The sequence below is a fragment of the Corvus cornix genome, chromosome 3 (genome assembly GCF_000738735.6).
Source record: "Corvus cornix cornix isolate S_Up_H32 chromosome 3, ASM73873v5, whole genome shotgun sequence".
NCBI lineage: Eukaryota > Metazoa > Chordata > Aves > Passeriformes > Corvidae > Corvus > Corvus cornix.
In genome coordinates, this window is record NC_047056.1 from 109,611,781 (window position 1) to 109,633,592 (window position 21,812).

The 21,812-nt window shown below is 42.0% G+C and overlaps 1 protein-coding gene across 2 annotated transcripts in view; it reads left to right on the top strand.

Moving 5' to 3' along the window:
- Window positions 1-21,812, top strand: part of RCAN2 (regulator of calcineurin 2) — an 84,385-nt gene that overhangs the window by 54,567 nt on the left and 8,006 nt on the right. For both annotated transcript variants that reach the window (XM_010393212.3, XM_010393213.3), the window contains 2 exons: window positions 12,859-13,032; window positions 15,665-15,836. In XM_010393212.3, coding sequence (XP_010391514.1) covers window positions 12,859-13,032; window positions 15,665-15,836 — 346 coding nt within the window. The remainder of the gene's footprint in view (window positions 1-12,858; window positions 13,033-15,664; window positions 15,837-21,812) is intronic.

Sequence of the window (21,812 nt, forward strand, 5' to 3'; positions counted from 1 at the left end):
TTCCCTGTGTCCTGTCTGGAAGTGGATAGTACTAGTGGATGTTGAGTCAGATGGAAACCTCTGCTTCTTTTTCTGCCCTTCTGTACCCAGTACAGAACCTATATCTGTCATCTCAGCCTTTTTGGGTGCTGGAATCTGCTTACTAAGTCCACACAAATCCTCTTTCCTGGCCTGCACAAGCCCAGTTGTCTGATGTGTTCTAAATTCTTGATATCATGAGGTACTGTAACACTGTAAAGTTCTAGAGGCTAATTAAGCATTGTGGTGTGTATTGGAAATTAAAATATGCTGTTGAAATCTTTTTTCAATAGGCAGGTAAACCATTGTGTGGTGTTCCTTTGGTATTTCACCATCTGTGCAGCTTGAGATCCTAGCGTCCTCTAAGGTCTGTGACCTCTGATGGGAAAGAAAACAGCCTCTCTAAGTGTAAAAATATTTCAAGCTCACTTTTTTTTTGCTGAAGTTTACTCAGACTGGAAAGCACCTTCAGTTTTTTTGTTGGTCAGTGCTGAACTGGGGGCTCCAGTGACAATCTAGAAGCAGCATGGAGGGAAGAGTGTATAGTCTTTGTTTATGCACATGCTTTCCATCCATTTTCTGCCATGATCTCCAAAATCAAATTCACAGTTAAACTTTTCAGAGTGATAACAGCATTAAGAGGAGTTATACCCAGCAGTTTATAGCTCATTTGAGCCTCCTCTGAGGGCACCAAATCAGTGAATGTGGGAGAATGAGAAACTCGCAGTCTTTTATAACTCTTCCAATGCAGTGTATAAACATAATCATTTTAGTCTATGGAAGTTCTGCTGTTTGAAGTTAGGAGGAACAGACTGTTATCTGTAGTTATTCCCTTTTTTGAACTAAATATATACATATATATGTATATATATTTACACTGGTTTCTTTGCATTTTAGATAGCACAATTCCTGTTGTGGGGAAAGTCTATATCCTATGTAATAATAATAATTTTAAAAAAAGGAAAAAATTCTGTTCAAATAAATGCATCAAGTGCAAATGTTCTCTTACAAACAATTAGTGAAGGAAGGTCTACAAGGAGAAAATTAGGTTAAAAAGAAAATATACATAAAGAATTTATGATGAACATGGATTTTCACTGACAAGCTACAGAAGGAGATATGCTCCATTCTTCTGAGCATGTGGCCTCCTCTGGACCTGCTCCATCAGGTCCATGTCCTTTTTGCAGTGGGGTCCCCAATGCTGGATGCAGTAGAGGGGCAGAATCCCTTCCCTCACCTCCTGCACTCACTGTTTTTGGTCCAGCCAAGGACATATGTGATATATATCAATCCAATGTCAATATCTCCGAATTTGTCACATTTGTCAACAGGACCTTCTCTTCCAGCCCAGAAATGACTTTTTCTATAGTTTTCTTTTTACCACTTCCTTACATGTTTATCTCTGAAACTGTTGTTTATGCCATTAATTCTGAAACACTGTTTACACGTAGTTGATGTAGGTTTGCTAAAGACTCCACTCAGCCACTCGACTGGAGGCACCGTATTCCCATTCTTGGTTTATCTTCATTGTACAAAGAGCCTCCAGTCTCAGAGGCTGCAGCTCCTAGAAGCTGCTCAGATGTACAGACAACAGACCTGCTTGAGTAATTTGCAAATGAAGTGTAAGGCGGGGAATGACAGATGGTTGGGACAGACTGGGAAGAACAAGGAACAGTCAAACAGCACAAGCAGAGCGTTAGACGGTGGTCACGGTGCTGCTGGTTGTGACTGTGGGGTCACTGACTGTGGGCTGCAGAGGTAGTAGAGAGAGGATGATGGTGAGAGGATGTGCACTGGTGGGTCAGGAGTTTCCCTTGGACCTTTTTTCATCAGTTAAGTAACATTTACGGAGCTGCATGATATTAGATTCTATTCGACTCTCCTACTTGGTTTTTTTTTTGCTTCACAGTCGCTTTCAAAACTGTCAATGTCCTTTCAAAATCCAGACAAGTTGAAATTGTATTTTTAGTCCTGTTCATGCAGTTTGCTGTGTTAGAGGAGAGGGAGAAAGCATTCCCCATGACTGATGAGAACAGCTGAAATGCTATAAATGTTGATCACTGTAGGCAAAACAGTAAATCAGGAATGGGCAATGCAAGCATTTTATTTGTTTAAACTGTCCCATGGCTTGTTCTTGTTTATTTTTCTAGTTTAACTGGGTTGACAGTGTCAGGGAATGAGTAGTGTGCATTTTATGGTTGTTTTACAATGTTGTATCTCCAAGAGTATAAATAGGACACTGTTTCTCAGCTCTTGGTGTTCCCTTTATTGTAGTTCATCCTTGCATTTAGCATTTTGCACACTGACGTCCTGATTCTGCGTCACAGCAACAGAGGTGTCCCCTGACATTTCCACAGCCTCAGTAACAGATTTTTAAGAGGCTGAGGTTTCTGTACTCCAGCAGGGGGGTTGTGTAGAAGTAAAGTGATTCAGAATGAATTATGGAAACTCTGGTTGTACTCCCATGGTTTCCCGTGAGCTGTCACTGTGACTGTGGGTCTCTCCTGGCCTCAGTGTCACCACATGAACAGGACAGTGGGGTGGCCTCAGAAGGCTTGAAGAGCTGAAATTGCAGTTGCCAAAGATCAGTGAAAAATAGTGTCATAGTAAGATGGATATTTATGTAGCTTTTCTTACAGCAACAAAGTTTATACAGTTAATAGGAAGAAATTCCTCCCTGTGAGTGTGGTGAGGCCTCAGCACAGGTTGCCCAGAGATGCTGTGGCTGCCCCATCCCTGGAAGTGTTCAAGGCCAGGTGGGACAGGGCTTGAAGCAACCTGGGATAGTGGAAGGTGTTCCTGCCCATGGTAGGGGCTTGGAATGAGAAGATCTTTAAGGTCCCTTCCAACCCAAACCATTCTATAGTTCTATAAATAGGAATAATTTTTACACAGCTTCTCATAATAAATAATTTCAGTCCTAGTTTTCTGCTCAGGTTTGACCACCAACCCCTTATTTATTGTTGTCCATAGCACTTCAGTTTGGTTGTGGGGTTGTTTCATTTTCTTCTCCTAGAATGCCAGCTAACTGTTTTTGAGAGATACGGGCTCGTGTCTACATTAGCATTTTGAGTCTGAGCTGGGCATTCTCATGAGGCAGCTTTCCTGTTGCTCTTCATTAACTGTGCTTTTTGTTCACATCACAGAGCAGTTCATGAACTGGATGCCTTTCAGGTGAAATTAATATAGAAGATTCACTCTAGTAGTGTGCCTGATATGCTCCAACTGTTAATGGGCATTCAATCTGTGGCACCTGATCAGAAAGTCCTCAGCACCAACTGTTTTGCTGCAGAGATCTGCTTCTGAAACACTCCTTATTAATATAAATGTAGCAGCTTTTGGTGAAAACTAATTAAGGTTGTTTTTCTTCCTATTTTGTGTGCTAAATTAAGATAGTAAGAACTTTAGAAACATATACACAGTAATTTGTTCCTTTTGCTACCAACTAATTATTGGGCTTAACAACAGAAACAAGACAAAATCAATAGCTGGTATTGTACTATGAACATTTTAAAATCCAATACAGACGAGCCCCTTGGAGTTCACTACATACATTATCTACTCAGTTATTGTTTGAAATCGTAAAGCAAACAAAAATAGGTGGTTTTTTTCAGGACAGTCTGAATATTTTCTTCACATCTTTGTTCTTAGCATTATTTTTACCATTCTCAAGCCAAAATGTAAGGCTGCTATTTGGAAAACAAATGCATTAAATCCTCCACAAATCTGTTCAGGTTTTGATTTTTTTTTTCCCTACTGCCAAATACAATGCAAAAGAGAAAAAAAAAAAAAAGGCAAGTATTAAGTGATGTTGCACAATAATGGTAGCCAGCACAGTAATCAAAAGTAGCTTTTCAGGAAACAAAGAATGATGTCTCTACAGAACAATCCTCAGCACTGGGGGTGAAACTAATGGATCTGGTCATAGGATGTGCACTTTCTCAGCTGGTTTGCAAGAGCACTTCCAGCATTTCAGGGAGCTCATACAGCATCTGGAACTGGAGTACTTCAGATATGGCGTGCTCAGAAAAGCTGTGGCTGATGATACAGTAAAATAACAGTGCTCCTATAAAGAAGAAATGTAAAGTGTGGATTTTACTTTTAGCTCAATCGCTGGGTGTGAAATTGAATTGAGAACTCTCCAAACTATATTAAATCACCCCCTTGGCATTGCCACAGGAACAATTTATTTCATCTTGAAGGAGCCTTTGGTTTCCAGATCAGTGGAGCTAAGCAGGAGGAATGTGCGTCACATTGAGGTAAACAGGGATGTGAGCTGGTTAAAAACAGAAAAGGCAACGCAGCAAAATTCTGTGGCTCTGACATTTGTCAGCCTCTTCCGAAATGTGAATGCATTTCCATTAAGCTTTGGGGCAGATATTATCTCTGTACTTTTGTTGTGCCGATGAGTTGGAAGCCGAAGGTAAATTTATTTGGTTCAGCTGATTTTTGAAGAGGGAGATCTGTGTTGTTCTGTTCACCAGGATGTTTGCAGTGCTGTCATGCCATGGTGGGCATATAATGCAGGAGGTCTGCTGAGGGACGGATGCTTCTTCTGGCCTTAGTCCCAGCGTGAGGTGGGACCAGCAAACTTCTTCCAGCTCCTGACCTACTTTTGCCGTCAGGGCTCTTTGAGAGATGACAAGTTACAAATGTCTTTACAACACTGTGTAACATCTGTTACACTTGCTCAAAGTCCCTCTCTGGAACAAGACACTGGATCTATAAGCAGTAAGCATTACATCAAATATTTCTGCTGTCAGAATGATTTTGGCACAACGTTGAGGGCAGAACCCTCAACACATCCTTCAGGATCTAAAAGTTCTACACAGATGCCTCCGAACAGCCCCAGTGTGTCACGATAACACAGCAGGATGTGTGAGCCATGGACCAGGGCTGTGTTTTGTGGCTAGTGTGCTCCTGTTTAGGGTTGGCTCACTGCAAATTGCAGAGCAACAAGGCCATTTAGCATCACTTCTGGAATACATCACTTCTGGAATACAAACTGCGTTCTTTACATAGTAAAGCTTAAAGGTATTAGGCTCCCCTTTATCAGGATTGCAGTAATGCAGGCAAATCAATCTTCATTTTACTGTAGAGAGCAAGATTTAATGCGTTTTGTAACACCCCCCATCTTGAAGTCCAGCCTGAATTTTTTTTTTGGCTTACTGTTTTATTTTGTCTTTGGTTCACAATTTACCTGACCTTCACCCTTTGAAAACAAGAGAAAGCCAAGCACAGAACAACAAACTGAATGAACTGGGATAGCAAGCTGAGTTGATTTGTTCATGTACTAAGAGAATTGTTCAGTTTTGGAAGATGCTAATTACTGGCACGATTAATGTAAATAAACCCAAGCTCTTTCCAGCCCTATGTGAATGCCCTAATCTAACTTCAGGAAGAGATGAGCAGGGCTTTACACTGAGTTCCAAGGTGAGGAGCACACTTTTAGACAATGCAGTAACCAGGAGGTCATTACAGAGTACTTTGTAATTCTGGTTACCTGACAAAATAGCTAGTGTTCCCTGGTTTTCTCCCCTTTAAAAATGTCTTACATGTAGAAATGTCCTTTCAAAATGTACTCTGGGGAATGACAGGCATTTTTCTGCTGCTGTTTCCAGCTGTGAGATTGTATGAGGGATTCCCTTTGGTAACCGAAGAAACTTTGTGCAAACCAACATTCAGACAGCAGTATTCCATGTGAATATTTTATTCAAATAATACCCTGCCCCACTTGTAAGGAGGGAATAGGGAGAACCCACACTCTTACCTACAGCTACCGACGGTGAAAGGTGAAATAAAAAGCTACAGCCTGGAGACCTGTGCCTTAAGGGGATCTCTGAATGGTAAATTTGTATTTTATTCTCCTGCCATTACTTAAAGGCAGTAAGACAAACCCATAGGAACTCTCTATTTATCATCATTGGTTTAAAATATTTCCTCTATATACAGCACTCCTGGAATTTTAACTGAGAGTCAGTAGTGGTTTTTCATATGCACTTCCAGAATTTCCCAATGAATTTATCTTTTTTAGAAGCAGAGAATTTGATCATTGAAGAAGATGTTGCTTACACTGGCTACTTGTGGGAGTTCTTGCTTTTAAGGAATTTTCACACATCAGTTGTATCAAGCTGCTTGCTTGTTTTGTGTGGCTCATTAAATAATTGTTAAAAGCACTTCGGGTGAACCCAGTTCTTTTAAGTTTTCATTAGACAAATCAAGATCCCTTTTTTCCTCTCCTTTTGTCTTTAAGAACCACAGAAATGGATAGTGCTCTTCTCTAATCTTTCCTTCTTAGCCTTTTCATAAAAGTAATTAGGCTTCTTTCTATTTCTGGGCCAATGCCATTTTGATATGTTACAGGTCTAGTGCTAAATAAGCTTCTCAATTTAAGTCTAAATCTTTTAACAGGAAGTCTTTGTTTAATATCAGCACTGTTGGTTATTTTAATTCTGCTAATCTGTTTCCCTTCACATTATTTATTGATATCCTTATACTCAGACACAGCAGGAAACACCTCATACTTTAGGTTCTGTTTCCCAAGGCAGAATCCCAGAACAGTTTGACCTTGAAGGAACCATCTTGTTCCACCCCCTGCCATGGGCAGGGACACCTTCACCTAGACCAGGTTGGTCAGGTCCCTGTCCAGCCTGGCCTTGAACACTTCCAGGGATGGATATAATCTATGTTTACCTCCTGTGACAGATTCACAACTTCTCTGATCATCCTTGCAATCTTTTGTTGCTCTTCCATCTTGCCTCCATCTTCCTTAATGGTGGATGAGAAGAGCCATACACAATATCCAGGCTATTGTAATTACATTACAATAGTCTTCATGTGGCGTTGACATATCCCAATCCTGAAATCACTTCAGCTCATAATTTTTAGGCTTCTGTTGTATTAGTTTTGTTAAATGTGTGTCACTTCAGTAACTGTTTTTATCCCCCTAGAAGTAACTGGTGTGCCCATCCTCTTTGCTGTAAACAAGTTCTTAGATTGTTTTTGTTACAAGACTCTTCAGTGCACAGCATCCACATGTTCTACCAGATTCTGTCTTTCTTCTTGTGCCTCATGAGAGCTTTGTAGTGTTGCATGGCTGTCTGGAAACAGAATACATTCAACTCTGAGATAGGAGTTTATGTCTTACAGGGATATTTATATCCAGTACAGAACTAATTTCAGGAGAAACTAATTTCATAATTGTGAATTATATCCTTTTCCTATTGTGATTAGTTCCTTGGAGTATCTTTTACATGAATGAACAGGAAAAATTAAAATAGGAAAAATGCTTTCTTTATTTGCTTACAAAATTCTAGGAAAAGCATTAGGCTAAAGTTTTAAATCACAGCCATCTCCTAAATCAAATGTGTAGCAAGGGTGATAATGAGTGTAAACACACTGAATAATAAAATGTAATTTGGGTTCTGAGTTCTGGGGCTCTAATCCAAAGTTTGCTGATGTCTGTGGAAAGGTTTCCATTGATTTGAATTAAGCCTTGGCTTTTGTCCTGAATGAACACAATGCCAGTGGAGCTATTCATGAAAGAAATGTTTGGAAATAAATCACAGGAACTTGCTGTGTCAGAACCCAATTCACTTGCTAATTATGGCTGTCATGTTTTACAATGCTCATTGTGTCGATACTTTGTCATAGTCCCTCACATGAACTAACCAAATTCAGTCTTAAAAAAATAATTTGCTGCTGCTGCTGTAATTGGAAGGTTGTTTCTGGATCATTACTCTGATGTTTGAAACCTTCTTTAACTTCTAGACTCAACCTATTTATGCCAACTGTTTACACTTGTTTTATGCCAACGTAGTCTTCTAGATTTACTCCATACAGTGTGATTTGTCCTTGCTCTGAACAGTACTGGTAAATTACCGATGACTGTCCCATCTCCTCTCTTTGCTTTGTTTTGCTAAATAAGGCAAGCATTTTCATTTCTTATTTAGTAAGTTGTTAATTCATAGAATTATGGAATGGTTAAAGATGGAAAAGACCTTTAAGATCATCAAATTCAACCATAAACCCAGCACTGCTGTGTTGACCACTAATCCATGTCCCCAAGTGCCACATCCACCTGCCTTTTGAGCACTTCAGGGATGGTGGTTCTACCAATTCCCTGGGCAGTCTGTTCCAATGCCTGACAACCATTCCAGTGAAGAAATTGTTCGTAATGTCCAAGCCAAAGCTCCCCTGGCTCAGCTTGAGGCCATGTCCTCTTGTCCTGTCGCTTGTTCCCGGAAGCAGAGCCCGACCCCACCTGGCTGCACCCTCCTGTCAGGGGGTTGTGCAGAGCCAAAGGTTCCCCCTGAGCCTCCTTTTCTCCAGGCTGAGCATCCCCAGCTCCCTCAGCTGCTCCTCATCAGACTTGTGCTCCAGACCCTTTCCCAGCTCTGTTCCCTTCTCTGGACTCATTCCAGTACCTCCCTGGAACCTTTATCTGGATCTATTTCCATTAATCTGCTTAGGCAACAAACCCTGCATTTTTAATGCGGTGCAATAGGCTCCATATAATGGTGTTAATACTCTCCTTGCTTTACTGGAAATACTTTTCCAAATATACCCAGCATCTCGTTTACCTCCCTATGGCTGCATTTCACTGATCACTGTTACCATGTGATTTACAGGGCCTTGGTCCCAGGTGAGCTCCCATTTAGTGCTAGAAATAGTTTTTAGTCCACAAGGACATGGGTTTGCCCTTGTCCTCAGAGGCTTTTAGGTCCTGTCTGTCACTCCAGCACTCATTTCTTCCTTGCATGGTGTCTGTTCTCAGCATTGGCTGTATCCTAAATGATAACCAGCACGCTGGAGTAATCAGCAGCTTTAATTAGTATGGTCCTACTTTGTGCTAATTTCATTAATTTAGAAAACAAACAAAAAAAGAACTTTGGGAACTGCTAGAGGCACTGAGTGATGGGAGCTGACAGAAAGTGACAGGAAAGAACTGGGGAAAGGTGCCCAGTGTTGGGCAAAACAATGACAAGATGAAGAGAGGGCACAGGGCCCACGAGGGAGAAATGAGAACTTGGTGAAATGAAGGCTGCTCACATTTTCCAGAACATTAATTGGGCCTTATTGAGACATACTTGGGATGGATGAAGACACTTCAAAATCCCAGAAATAAATGAGTGATTTTGACTTTTTAGGAATAGCAACACTGCTGCTTAACTTCGGATGTTTCTTTTTTCACAAGTTTTCAAAGTGCTCTGAAAGTCCAAAGACTTACTTTCTAAAAGCATTTTAAAAGTACCGAATCCTAAAAGCACTTTAAAAGTCCTGAACTGAGAGGATTATGAGTCTTGAATAATTTATCCACAAAACTTGAAAGGGAAGGAATTTGCTTAGGTCTTTAAAATGTATATGATAAATTTTCTTATAGATTGGAATGACTCTGAAAGACTTTTATCCAGATAAGTGCATTCAGCAGATATTAGAAGTCACAGGCAATAGCAATTAAGGCATAAGGCATTTCCTGGGAATTAGTATCAAGCTGGGAGGAGTGGGGATGGCTCGAGATGCAGCTGAGGGCCATTAACTTCACTTGATGATTAATGACCTCTGCTGAGGTCATTAATATTATCAGCTGAAAATGTAGAAAAATCCAGATGTATGAATCTTTTTAATGGGAGTTGCAGTTTCAGTCAGTGCAGTGGAAGTGTCCCCACTGTGGATAGACTGCCCTGTATTAATATCAAATAGAGGGCTTGATTTCTCTCCTCCCCACGGCATTTTCACGAGCGTTAATCAAGGCTGGCTCTCTAAAGCTGTGCCAGTATCAAATTGAAAAGCAAGCAGAATAAAGTCCGTAGTGCTTCAAAGTTCTCCCAGTGTGGCAATGGCTTCCAGGACTTAATCAGCTGCTTTTACAGTAGTCTATCTCTTCCTTTCAGTGCCTAACAAGAGTGAGTCTCAGTGTAGTCCAGGAATGTGCCCACTGTTCTTGGATCCATGTTTGAAATCGTGTCCTCCCTAATTTTGTGTAATGTCCCTCACCAGGATCTGGGCTCTGGGTTGTGTTACAGGGAGGGCAAGCACACAGCCCTGACTGCTGCATCCATACAGGGAGCATCTCTTTATTAATAAATAGTCAGTTGGAATAGATACTTCTCAGTGTCCAGGTAAGTCCATGTGTGGTTCCTTCCACACTTGGTGAATGATGAATGATTTAATTGCTGACTTGTAGAGAAATTGAAAGCTACACAGGGAAATGTTCACCTTGCTGCTAATTTTTGCCTTATGAGACTTCTGTTATAGTACCTTGATCATCTTTTATATATATGTATATGTGTGTGTGTGTGTGTGTGTATGTATGTATGTATGTATGTATGTATATATAAATACCTTGATATCTCTCACAGAAACATATAATAGTTTAGGTTGAATACTTTTAGGATTAACTGTTAACCCAGCACTGCCAGGTCCCCCACTAATAAGTGTTTAAGTTTGTTTACTTCAAGATGCTTTTTAAAAATGTACTGAAGAGGTCTGAAATAGGTGATAAAGATAACAGGAAGACATAAGTTTTAATTAGTCACTTTGTTTTTTATTTGGACTATGTTTCTAAATGCTGTGTGAGTCCTACTTTACACAGACACTGGGCCCCTGTTCCTTTCTTTCCCTTCCCCCAGCCCTTTTGCCCTGGTCATTGTGAAGGTTGTGGCATCAAAATTCCAGTCAGGACAGGACTGAAATGACTGCTGCTTTTGGCTGACCTTTATACAAATGCCACTGGATGTAGGCTTCTGCTCAGGAAAATGGAATTTTTCAAAAATATAAGCAAAGCAGATATAAAAAGCATAATTGAGGTGTGAAATGTTGACAATCTCAACATTGGGTGGTAAGACTAGACCTGCTTGTACAAACATATGCAATTCACACTGTTTTGGGGATTGCTGCATGCCTTCAGTTGCCCTCTGCCAAACCACAGAGCTCTTGCCTCTTTTTTCTTTCTTTTTCCTTTTTCATTCCTCCAAAGTATCTCCTGTGGTGAGAGGAAGAGGTGAGTGAGGTCAGGCAGAATGAAATGAAAATCATGAAAGCTTAATAGACCATAGGGAGGTTCCTTTGAGAGGGTGCCAGCGATGGAATATCAGTGATGGGGAGGAAGACCACAGAGTTGGCAGTGAATGAAAGGAGATGGGGAACATGTGCCGTGGTGTGTCACAGCCCTGGCCGTGGAACTGGGCTGTTTCCCTATTAACTCCTTAACAAATGTCTCACTCTGGCAGTAGTTACTCCTGTGGTGCTGTTAGTGCTCCCTGCTGCAGCTGCACTGTGCTTCAGGATGCATTTTTCTTAGAAGTTCTGAATTCTTTGTTTTGCTTGTAAGCTCAAAGGATGAGAACTGAAGTATTGATGAGATTACATCAGTTGCATTTTCTTTTTTATCTTCTGTAGTCTCTACCAGTTATCCACTCTAACGGAAAAGAAATTATTTTCCTGGATGAGAAGAAAAGAAGTAGTATTTTAAAACATGTAAAAATGTGAGGACTTGCAGAGATAGCAAACGAAACAGAATCCTGGAATGTTTTGAGTTGGAAAGAACCTTAAAGATCATCTCATTCCAGTTCCCCCCCATGGGCAGGGACACCTTCCATTAGACCAGGTTGCTCAAAGCGCCATCCAACCTGGCCTTGAACATTTCCAGGGATGGGGCAGCCACATCAGGTTATTGCCACTACACATTAGGTTCTTGTAATTATACAAACCCCTGACATAATAGCCCTCAGTGTATATGAAATGGTGTGGCAAATCATCTCACCAGTGTTTTTTTCAGAATAAAGCACTCCTAAAAGCAGGGGCTTTGGTCTGGCTGATTCTTCATCTTATAAAACTTCAAGTCTTGATTGCAGTAGTTAAAATGCTCAGATCTGATGTGTGACTCACTGGATGGTAGTGAGTGAAATCTGAAATCTGAGTAAACACAAAGGCTGGACTAAATAATAACTGTCCTCTTTCAGCCTCAGCATTTTATGAACCTGTGTTTGTGTGAATGAAAATCCTGTGTAAGTGTCAGAATTGATTTAAGGACTTTGGGTTTATTTGATGGTGTGGAACTAGTCCTCTGTGTGCTCACAGCTTGCAGAGAAATCACAGGGTCTGAGCCTCCAAGGCTGCCAAGGTGCCTTGAATTTCTGTTCATCTCCAGGTCCATGGAGTGGTAAACTTCAGACTATTCTTTTACAATGTTAAAATATCCCTGTTTTTGTCATGAGCTTTTGAGCGTGTTTCTACAGCTAAACATTTTGAAGCCTGAAATTTGTCTTTGGGACAGATCACTGTTTTCAGTTATCCAATTTGTCTCCAGATGCCTCACGAGCCCTCAAAAGAAAAAGTGTGTATCTTCTAAATATTCAAATGACAAAACATCCAGAAAAACGTATCATGCAATACTAAATGACCCTGCAGTGCTGTTGTGGAGGTAACCCTTGGTTCCAGCCTTTGTCTGCTGACTCCAGTGTAATTCAGCACAATGGCTGCTTCTGTGCAGATGAGCCCACAGTTGTCTGGTGTTTTCAGTCATGTGCCCTTTCAGCTTCATTTCCTATGTCACTGTCATAGGTTTGCTCAACTTTTATGAGAAGTTCAATAGCTGCTGGGTTCTCAATTTGAAGACTTCTTCCCCTAAACCTTTTGCAGAGTTCAGCACTACCAGACCACTGCTTTCCTTAATTTCTTTTCACAGAGCCTTTATTTGTCTATGGACACCTGTCCCCAAAGGCCACAGGTTGAAACCTCCTGGTTAAACAGTTGTCAAGTTTCTGGTTGTTCTTTGACACAGACTGATGTGACAGAGCACGAAGTTAATCTTCAACATTATTTTTTTTTCTTTTGCAGGAGAAATTTGAAGGTTTGTTCCGTGCCTATGATGACTGTGTGACATTCCAGCTGTTCAAAAGCTTCAGGCGTGTGCGGATAAATTTTAGCAGTCCCAAATCAGCTGCTCGTGCCAGAATAGAGCTGCATGAAACACAGTTCAGAGGGAAGAAGTTAAAGTTGTATTTTGCACAGGTAATGAAATCTGGAATCTATTTCTGTGTTAGTGCATAGCTTTTATAGAAATATTCTACAGTAACACTGAATAAAACTAATAAGGGTTTCTCCCATGCCCAATCTCTCTGATAAAAGATACTTAAACCTCCTTGTGTTGACTGAGCTGTTCATGTCCTGAGGGTCTGCAGTAAATTTAAAGGACCACTTAGGACCAAAGATGCTCATTCAACATGCAGAATTACGTATCTTAGAGGTGATTTACAACACTAGGAGTTGTCTGTGGGTAACTCTCTTAACTAACCATAAGAATGTGCTAATGTAAAGAATCCAAGTGAATAAAAAGGTGGGGCTGGATTACTTATTTGGCTGCAACCCTGAGCCACAGTCAGGCTTCCTTCTGCCTTCTTGGCTTTTCCTTACTGAATACATGAATTACAAATTTATTGAGTCCAAGTCAAAGGAAGAAGGTAGGGGAAGAACAACACTCCCAGCCTGGGGCTGTAGGTGATTATATCCATCTGTTGGAACTGTCAGTTCTCAGCCAAGGGAGAGAGAATGCAGATCTCCCACAGCCTGGGCCCCAGCCAGGATACAGAAAGTTGAGGGAGGTTGAGAACCCAACCACTACCTCTTCGGAATGCATTTTAATAAATTGATGTGGTCACTGTGTCTTGTGAGATACCCACTAGTGTTTATGAACAATGTAGGTGTGCTTTGAGCTGCCAGATCGGCCCTTCAGAGGTCTGAGGGTAAGGGTTGGCTCACTTGAAGGTATCAAGCAAGCCCAAGAGCCTGTTAAATTATGAGCCTCTTCATCTTGGTCAGAATAGGAGCTGTTTTGAGCCTAGACAGCAGCAGAACCACAGGAGGATGGGAAACTACAGCTGTGAAAACAACAATATGCTTAACAAGTTAGATGAGCTCAGAAGATCTTTCAGTTGGATTTAGGTGTTGAGAATCTGTCTCAATCCCATTTTCTATGCCTTAATCTCCTAAATCTGGCTCTGAATTTTTTTTTCTGAAAGGTTTCAAAACCTGCAGTTAAGCAGATCTGAGAATGGTTTCATTCTAACTGCACAATCAAGAGGCTAATTGAAAACCTGGGAGAACCAAGAAAAAGAAAACTGTGCACAATAGTGATTAGTCTCCCTATCTAAGATGATTTCCTGCAGAACCATTCTGGTACCTGCACTAGGCTCTCCAGTACACATAGTCTTAAAAGAGCTTATTAGTTGTGTCCAGGGAATGAAGGTGTGAAGGTGTGGAAGCAGCAGTGTCTGCCCTCAGCCAGACTGAATAACCACTTCCAGACCTACAAGTTCCGGGGAACATGGAGTTGAGAGACGCAGACTGGCTTTTTGCAAACCCCAGGAGGTACAGGAGGGTGGCATCTCAGCACCCTGGCATGTTTGCTGTCATGGAAATAGAGTTCATTGATTCTATGCTCCAGCTGGTTGTAACCTTGCTCAGATGGTTGCAGTACAATTCATTTATGTCAAGGCTTCTTTAACATACTAGAAAAGAGCAGGACTTAAAATAGATCATTTAAGATGGAAATAAAATAAGGACACTCGGTCGCAAATGAGTAAGGAACAACATAGATTCCTTTATCACTTCAACTAAAGAAATAAAATCTGTAGAAACGTTTCTGAAGTTACTTATAAGGCCTTGGTGCAGGAGTTACTTGTGTAATGTCACATTTACTTAGGCATTTAGACCAGATCACAACAGCACCTTTACAGGTGCCTCAAAATTCTCTGAGCTAGCAGCTATGGCTACCAAAGTTTTGCATTTCTTCTCAGAGAACGTACACAAAAGGCACAGACATTGTAGCTTTGCTGATGTAACAGCCCCACAGTGTGCATTTACTGCAGAGGCACCATCTGTACGGCTGAGATGAAATTTATCTCCAGGCCTTCTCTGCTGAGACTGATGCTGAAACCCTGCCTGGGTGGCATTTGGGATAAGAAGGGTATGATTTGAGCAGTCATTCAATTTAGCCATCCTGTGTGGATGAGAAGCTGGGCTTGAGCTGGTAACATGCACTAGCACCCCAAATTCCTGGGCTGCATCACCCACATCGTGACCAGCAGGTCAAGGCACATGACTCTGATCCAGTGAGATCCCACCTGGAGTCCTGTGTCCAGCACTGGGGTCCCAAACACAGGAAAGGCATGGAGCTTTGTGAGTGAGGCCAGAAGAAGCCACAAAGATGCTCAGAGGGCTGGAGTCCCTGTGCTGTAGAGACAGACTGAGAACTGGGGGTGTTCAGCCTGGAGAAGAGGAAGCTCCAGGGAAACCTCACTGTGGCTTTTCAGTACTTAAAGGGGGCTTACAAGAAAGATGGGAATGGACCTTTTAGCAGGGCCTGTTGCGATAGGACAAGGGAAAAATAGTTTTAAACTAAAATAAGGTCGTTTTAGACTGGATGTAAGGAACAAATTTTTTACAGTAGGAGTGGTGAAACACTGGCACAGGTTGCCCAGAGAAATTGTGGATGTCCTATCCCTGGAAATTTTCAAGGCCAAGCTGGATGGGGCTCTGAGCATGGCAGGAGGGTTAGAGGAGATGACCTTTAAAGGTCCCTTCCAACCCAAACCATTGTATGATTCTATCCTGTACTAAACAGTGTCTTTGTTATGCTTTAAAGATTCAGACCTCTGAGACAGATGGAGACAAGCTTCATTTGGCACCACCACAGCCTGCAAAACAGTTTCTCATCTCACCTCCAGCCTCCCCACCTGTGGGGTGGCAACCAATAGATGATGCAACACCTGTCATCAACTACGACCTCCTTTATGCAGTTTCTAAGCTTGGACCAGGTAAGCTTGTGGTCCTTGGTTGAAAACGTGTCAGGAAAAGCAGATGAGCAATATCAGCCTAGATAATAACTGTCGAGGGAGTTGGCATAGAGCTGGAGGCTGCATTAAAACTTGGATTTGAGTTGATGGATGTCACCTGGTTCTTTCAGAATGAATTTTGCCGTGTGTAGGCATGTGTATGTTATCTGGAGCTTGTGAGAGCTGATCAAAGCTTTGCTTACACCATTTATTGTGCTGGGGTTTGTGCCTAGATGAGACAGCTGATGGTTTAGGTGGGACTGGACAAATGTTTGGCCATGGATGTGAGGAGCTTTTGCTGTACACGACATCTGCTTGGTACTGCTTTCCAAGGTGCAGATTTCTCACAGGCACCTCCACTGGAGTGGAGAGTCTCTCACATTGTTTGTTGAGAGAGGACTACTGTTCCTCAGTCCCAGTGGGATTGCTCTGTTAGGAAGGCTCATTTCCTGCTGAAAACTACGCAGGAGGAATGGCGTAAGTTGTAGCCTCCGTTAGCACAGGATAAATGTCAATGGATAATGCATCCAGGCTTTCTTCTGTCTTCCCACCTTCGGCTAATGCCAGGAATTAAAGCTAGCTGGGATTTTCAAGCAATGCTTTCCCTTGGAAAATGCTCATCTGATGAAACCAAAACTTTACATAGGAGAGGGTTACTTTTGATTTAATTAAGTCATCTTTACAAACAGTTTTCTTTCAAAGCTGTTAAAGCATCCTGTTTTAGAACTTTCAAAATGAGAAAGGTTCCAGTTTCAGGTCTAAGCAGTATCATTTACAAATTAATCTAATTTACATTCATAAGCCACGGGGAAAAAATAGCCTATTAAATTATCTTCCTACCAATATAAAACATTTCAGATCCAATCTAATAACAATTGTGGGGGTGAGCTCATGAAAATTTAGCAGTTTATTTTTGAAATTGTTGTGGGATGAGAGAATTGTTTTCTCCCCAGCTGTACTGGGGATGTTGCTTGCTCGCTCTGGGAGTAGCTTCCAATTGCAGACATCTTATCATTGGGGCTTTTGTGCAACTGCACCAAAGTAACTCAGAGCTGGAGTGCGTGGGGTGCAGGAAGATGTTTCATGATTAACAAGGTTTGCAGGATTATCTCCTATTTTTTTCACATGGGATCTCTAATGAGGAAAATATATATCAGGAGATTCCTATGGTTTATTCCCCTTCAGCAGGAAAGCCCATAGAAAAAGGCAATCAGGTGTAAGACTTTATACTATATTGCATATTATTATTTCCAGGAGTGATAGTTTGCTTCTAAACTGCTGAATAAAAGAAAAACAATAACCTCCTTTTTTTTTTTTTCCCCTTTGATGCAGCAGTGTTATAAATGGAAACATGTAAACAAATTCCCGAGTTAGCTGGGTAATAAATCAATTCCTGTTCTGGAGCAGTGGAATGTGAAATATCACTCATTGTCCCACACTCTGGGACAGCATTGCGTGAAGGTCAAATTCACCCGGATTTAAGGAGCCTGCAGGGAGCAGTATGAAAAGCCATTGTGTGCTCTCTTCTTTCTATTTTTAGCACTTGTTAGAGGGATCAATTTTAGTTAACTGCAGCGGCGGGTTTAAAATAGTGTTGCTGTTCTCAGTTGTGCATTTACTATGTTTAGAATTTCATTGAAAAACAAATCCCACTAACACTCATTTCTCAGTATTGCAGCAGTAAAACACTGCTGGACATCAAACAGCATTGGTAGCCTCAGAGAAGTGAGATTTTTTTCATTCAAAAATACAATTTAAAAATGTAGCTATGGCTTATCAGCTGTCAAAAAATACTCATTTGGCACAGTTGTTTACAGAGCTGTGAATGTTAGAATCTGACTTCCATGTCTTTAACTTATGAGGAATCTTTGCTGTGATAAATGCAGTGATTTGGTAAAATAACCATCTGAGGACTAAGAAAACTCATTAGAGCTTCTAAATAGTGAACAGTGTCTTGTATGCCCTCAGCATAAGATGAGTTTTACTGTCCTACTTCAGTCGGAATGCAAGAAGTGCCACTTGGACACAGACCCATGCTCCTTTCCAATTCCCTGAATCCAGGTCATCTCCTGTCACAGTATGGTGCCATAATCATCACAGGTGCAAAATTAGAGAGCAAAACTGTTCCTGGGGGCAAAGTGTTGGGAGATTTGCTCCAGAGTATAAGGAGTATGCTGGAAGTGAGTTAAAGATTTGCTGTGTGCCATCAGTTTTGGGACAGGTGTTCTTGCTGCAGCAGTGACAGGCTGGCATCTCGGAGATCTAATGGAACAGATTTCTTTCTGTGCTCAAAAGGAAGCTGGTTTTTGGCTCCTTCCCATGAATTTGAGATCAGTGAGGGTGCATTTACTCCTTAGGGAAGATAGTGGCATATTTAATTAAGTTCCTGGATGATTGATGTATATTCTCACTTTCTGCAGATGCAGAAATTAGGCTTTAAATGAGGCATGAACAGAGTGCTGTAGATCAGTCAGAGCCAGGAACCGTGACTTCCTGGTGCTGACCTCCAGCCTACAATCTTCTCGAAATATTGCAAATAAGGGAGTGTACTTGTTAATCTGTTTGATAGAAAACACTTCCACTGTCAAGAGAACTTCCAGTCGTTTGAAATGCTGATGAAGATGTGAAGACATCAGGGCCAAGACTAGAGAACAGATTGGTAGGTTGCAAGCATTCCTGTAGGAAAAAGTTAGCTCCAAGTTAGGCCAGGTGAGGATACAACCTGGACTGGACGGGCAAACAACCAAGCAACCACCCCACCTTGCAAATATATTTTATATGAGAAACATTTGCAAGGTAGAAGGAGAGGGAGTCGCCAGCTCCAGGCTGTATCTACAGCAGAGCTGCTCCTCTCAAACGAAAGGCAGCTGTTTGCCATTTATTAGTGCAGTGATTTACAAACCACCCTCCTGGCACTAGAATATGCCCTTTCTTTTCTGGAAAGCAGTCCTTCTCTTTCCATATCCAATCCCCAACCTGTCCATACATGCCCTCCTTCCTCCACTGCGTCTTTCTTCACAACAGACTGCCCTGTATCCCCTCATTTCTAGCTCTGCACTCCAGAATGCCTTTTCCCCAGGATCCCAGGTGCCACCCTGGCTTCCCCTTGTCGGCCTCAACCCCTCACAACCCCTGCTGCCCACACTGTGGTTGCCCAGAGAAATTGCTTTTCTCCCATGAGTTTGATTCACAGATCACAGCTGCACTGATGGGATCTGCACCATACAGTAACACCCAGCACAGGTCAGGGTGCTGAGCACTTTTTTTGCTCCATGCATTCTCTCGTGCAGTTTTGCACTCTGTCAGTGGCCACTTGCCTCCACAGCTTCAGGCACTGTTGGAAAAGCAGTGCAGGGCACCATGTCCAGTAGCCCTTACAGACAAGTCTACACCAGTTGCACTCCTCTCCATGTTACAGAGCCCCTTATCAGCATTCCAGCAGGCTTTGCACCTCAGGCTACTCCTCCAGGTCTTGCACAATACATTTTTCACATTATGAAAGCACCATTCTGAAGTGTCACACATGGTGGCTCTTGAGTCCACAGTGGTGGCTCTTGGGATACAGAAGAGACCTGGCAGATGTCTGTGCCACTTGGCTGTTGGCTCTTGGTTTCATTTTTGTCTCTGAGCAATTCAGAAGTAGCTGTTCCTGCTATGCTCTAGCTGGGCTTCTTGAGGAGGATGCGCAGCACCTGCCCCTGCTCTGCCCCCGATTTGGCTCACCCTTCCCTAGGGAAGGGGAGAACAGGTGAGAGCAGGACCCTGCCCAGGAAATGCCATACACAGAGATTTCAGACAGTCTCTCGAGGCAGATTTTCTGCTCATGTGTTTTCAAACTCTTGTGTTTGTCATCACTGATTCAAAGGAAATCCTAAATATTTCATATGACTCCAGGAAGGATTAAAAGGGGATGGAGGGGCAAACAAATGGTGATAGATAAAACTTTTCATCTCTGTCCTTCCTCTCCCTGCTGTTCTGTGGCTGCTTTTTCCCTTCCCTCCTTTTACCAGGGGCAGGGTACCGGGGAGCTGGTGGATGGAGAAAATTGTTCCTCTGGTTGGGAGAGGAGGATGCCCTGCTCCTGCAGCATCAGTCATGGGATTCCAGGGAGCAGTTCCTCTGCTTTGCTATGGCAGATCCATGTTGTAGAAGTGTTCTGTGGAGGTATTTTGTGGGATGGGCTGTAGCTCTTCTGTCACAAACAAAGGACCTCCTATTATTTGCACCCTGGTATTTGTAAAGCCCTTAGATGAAGGGACTGTAAGGGGAAGGTATTTTTATGATGCTAATGCCACATTTACATGGAATGGGCAGCTCTGAACTCATTAACCTTTGCTCATGAGATTGATTTAGGGATGAGATAGCTACACATTAAAATTAGCATTTATTCATTATTCCTTATGTATATGAATATCAACTTTGCTGGACAAATGGGCCCTGTTAGGAGCTGCAACATCAATGAAAGGTCACAGTACTGACTCACAAAGGGATAGAAAATCCTATACCATTATTTTTAATTCTGAAATACCGAAAGTTGCTTCTGTGGTCATCTTTCTTGCGTCACCCGAGGCTGTGGGTTTACTCCTGGCTCATGTGGTCACAAAAGGTTGGGCTCAGTGACATAAAAGCAGTTGTGCTCATTGTTAAGCGGGGAAACTTCAAATTCTTACTGTTTTTCTTCAGCAAAGCAAATGGATAGAGAGCAACATCACTGCTATTTTCAGGGGTTTATCAGAAAGTTTTTTTGACTTTGTAATGGAGGTGCCACAGCTGAATTCTTCCCTGAAGGCAGAGGTTATGTTTGAGTATATTGGATAAAGTTTGTGATATTTTTCTGAGTAAATTTATGTGAGTTGCCACTGTTAGGTTATGTGAAGGTTTAAACTTTTTATTAAAGGATAGAGATAGGCTGGAGGAGAAAGACCCCTCTCCTCAAGAATCCTTTGGCTTAGGTAGCCTGTAAGAATTCTCCAGGCTCCAGCAGAAGCAGGAGCATGGATCAGTGTAGGGCCTGAGAACACAGAGACATGCTGAATGTCAGAGACAGCTGAATGAGGTCACTGGACAAATGCTGGGGTGGTTTTAGTTACAGAAATTGGTGAGTCTTACCTGTGTTAACCCCACTTGCTGCTCATAGCTTGAGATAACCTAGGTCTTGTAAACATAAATCCACTGACTCAGCCATTACTTCAGTAGCTGAACTGCTACAGACTTAGTTTTTTGGGTTTTTTTTTATGCTGGAGGTGTTAAGTTTAAGAGAAAAGAAAAAAAATACAGAAAAAAGTCAGAAGGGAAGGGCTAATCTGGCTGTATCTACTGGATTTTTATTTTGTGCTTATCACCTCAGTGTTTTTCCGCAAACAGTGATTATGTTTGGAACAAGATACAGCGGTACAAAAGTCCCACGGTTACTGTTGCCCTGTTCCTAACTCAGCCATGAAAAGGTTTTGTGGTGTTTGAGCCACAGCTCTGCAGGCATGAATAATGCTGAGTACAGAACAGAGTCTGCAGCTCATTTGTGCTCAGAAATAACTGTATGCCTTAAAAACTTAATTTATGAGTGCATCACATTTTGGTTTGCAAAGTGACATTAATTGCTGCTGCAGTTACTTGTGCCAGAGGCATCTGAATATTTTTCCTTGCATCTGTACTTATTTCCACTGTTCTTTTTCAGTGGAAAGAGTCCTTCTGGGAGGGATTTGAGCAGTAAAAGAATGTGGCATTTGAACTGGGATTATTACCTTTTAAGAGGGCAGTGAATCTGATTTCCTTGGCGGTGCTGGTGTGGGAAGACAGGCCGGCGCTGCGTGTGCGCAGCCCTGCGGAGCTGCCCGTGGTGACAGTGACCAATGCAGCCCTCAGTGCTGGCTGGCGGCACTGACGTCAGCCCAGAGCTGAGAAATTAGCTGAGACCCACAGGGAAAAATGGGCAAAGAAAAACCATATAATTCCTCAATG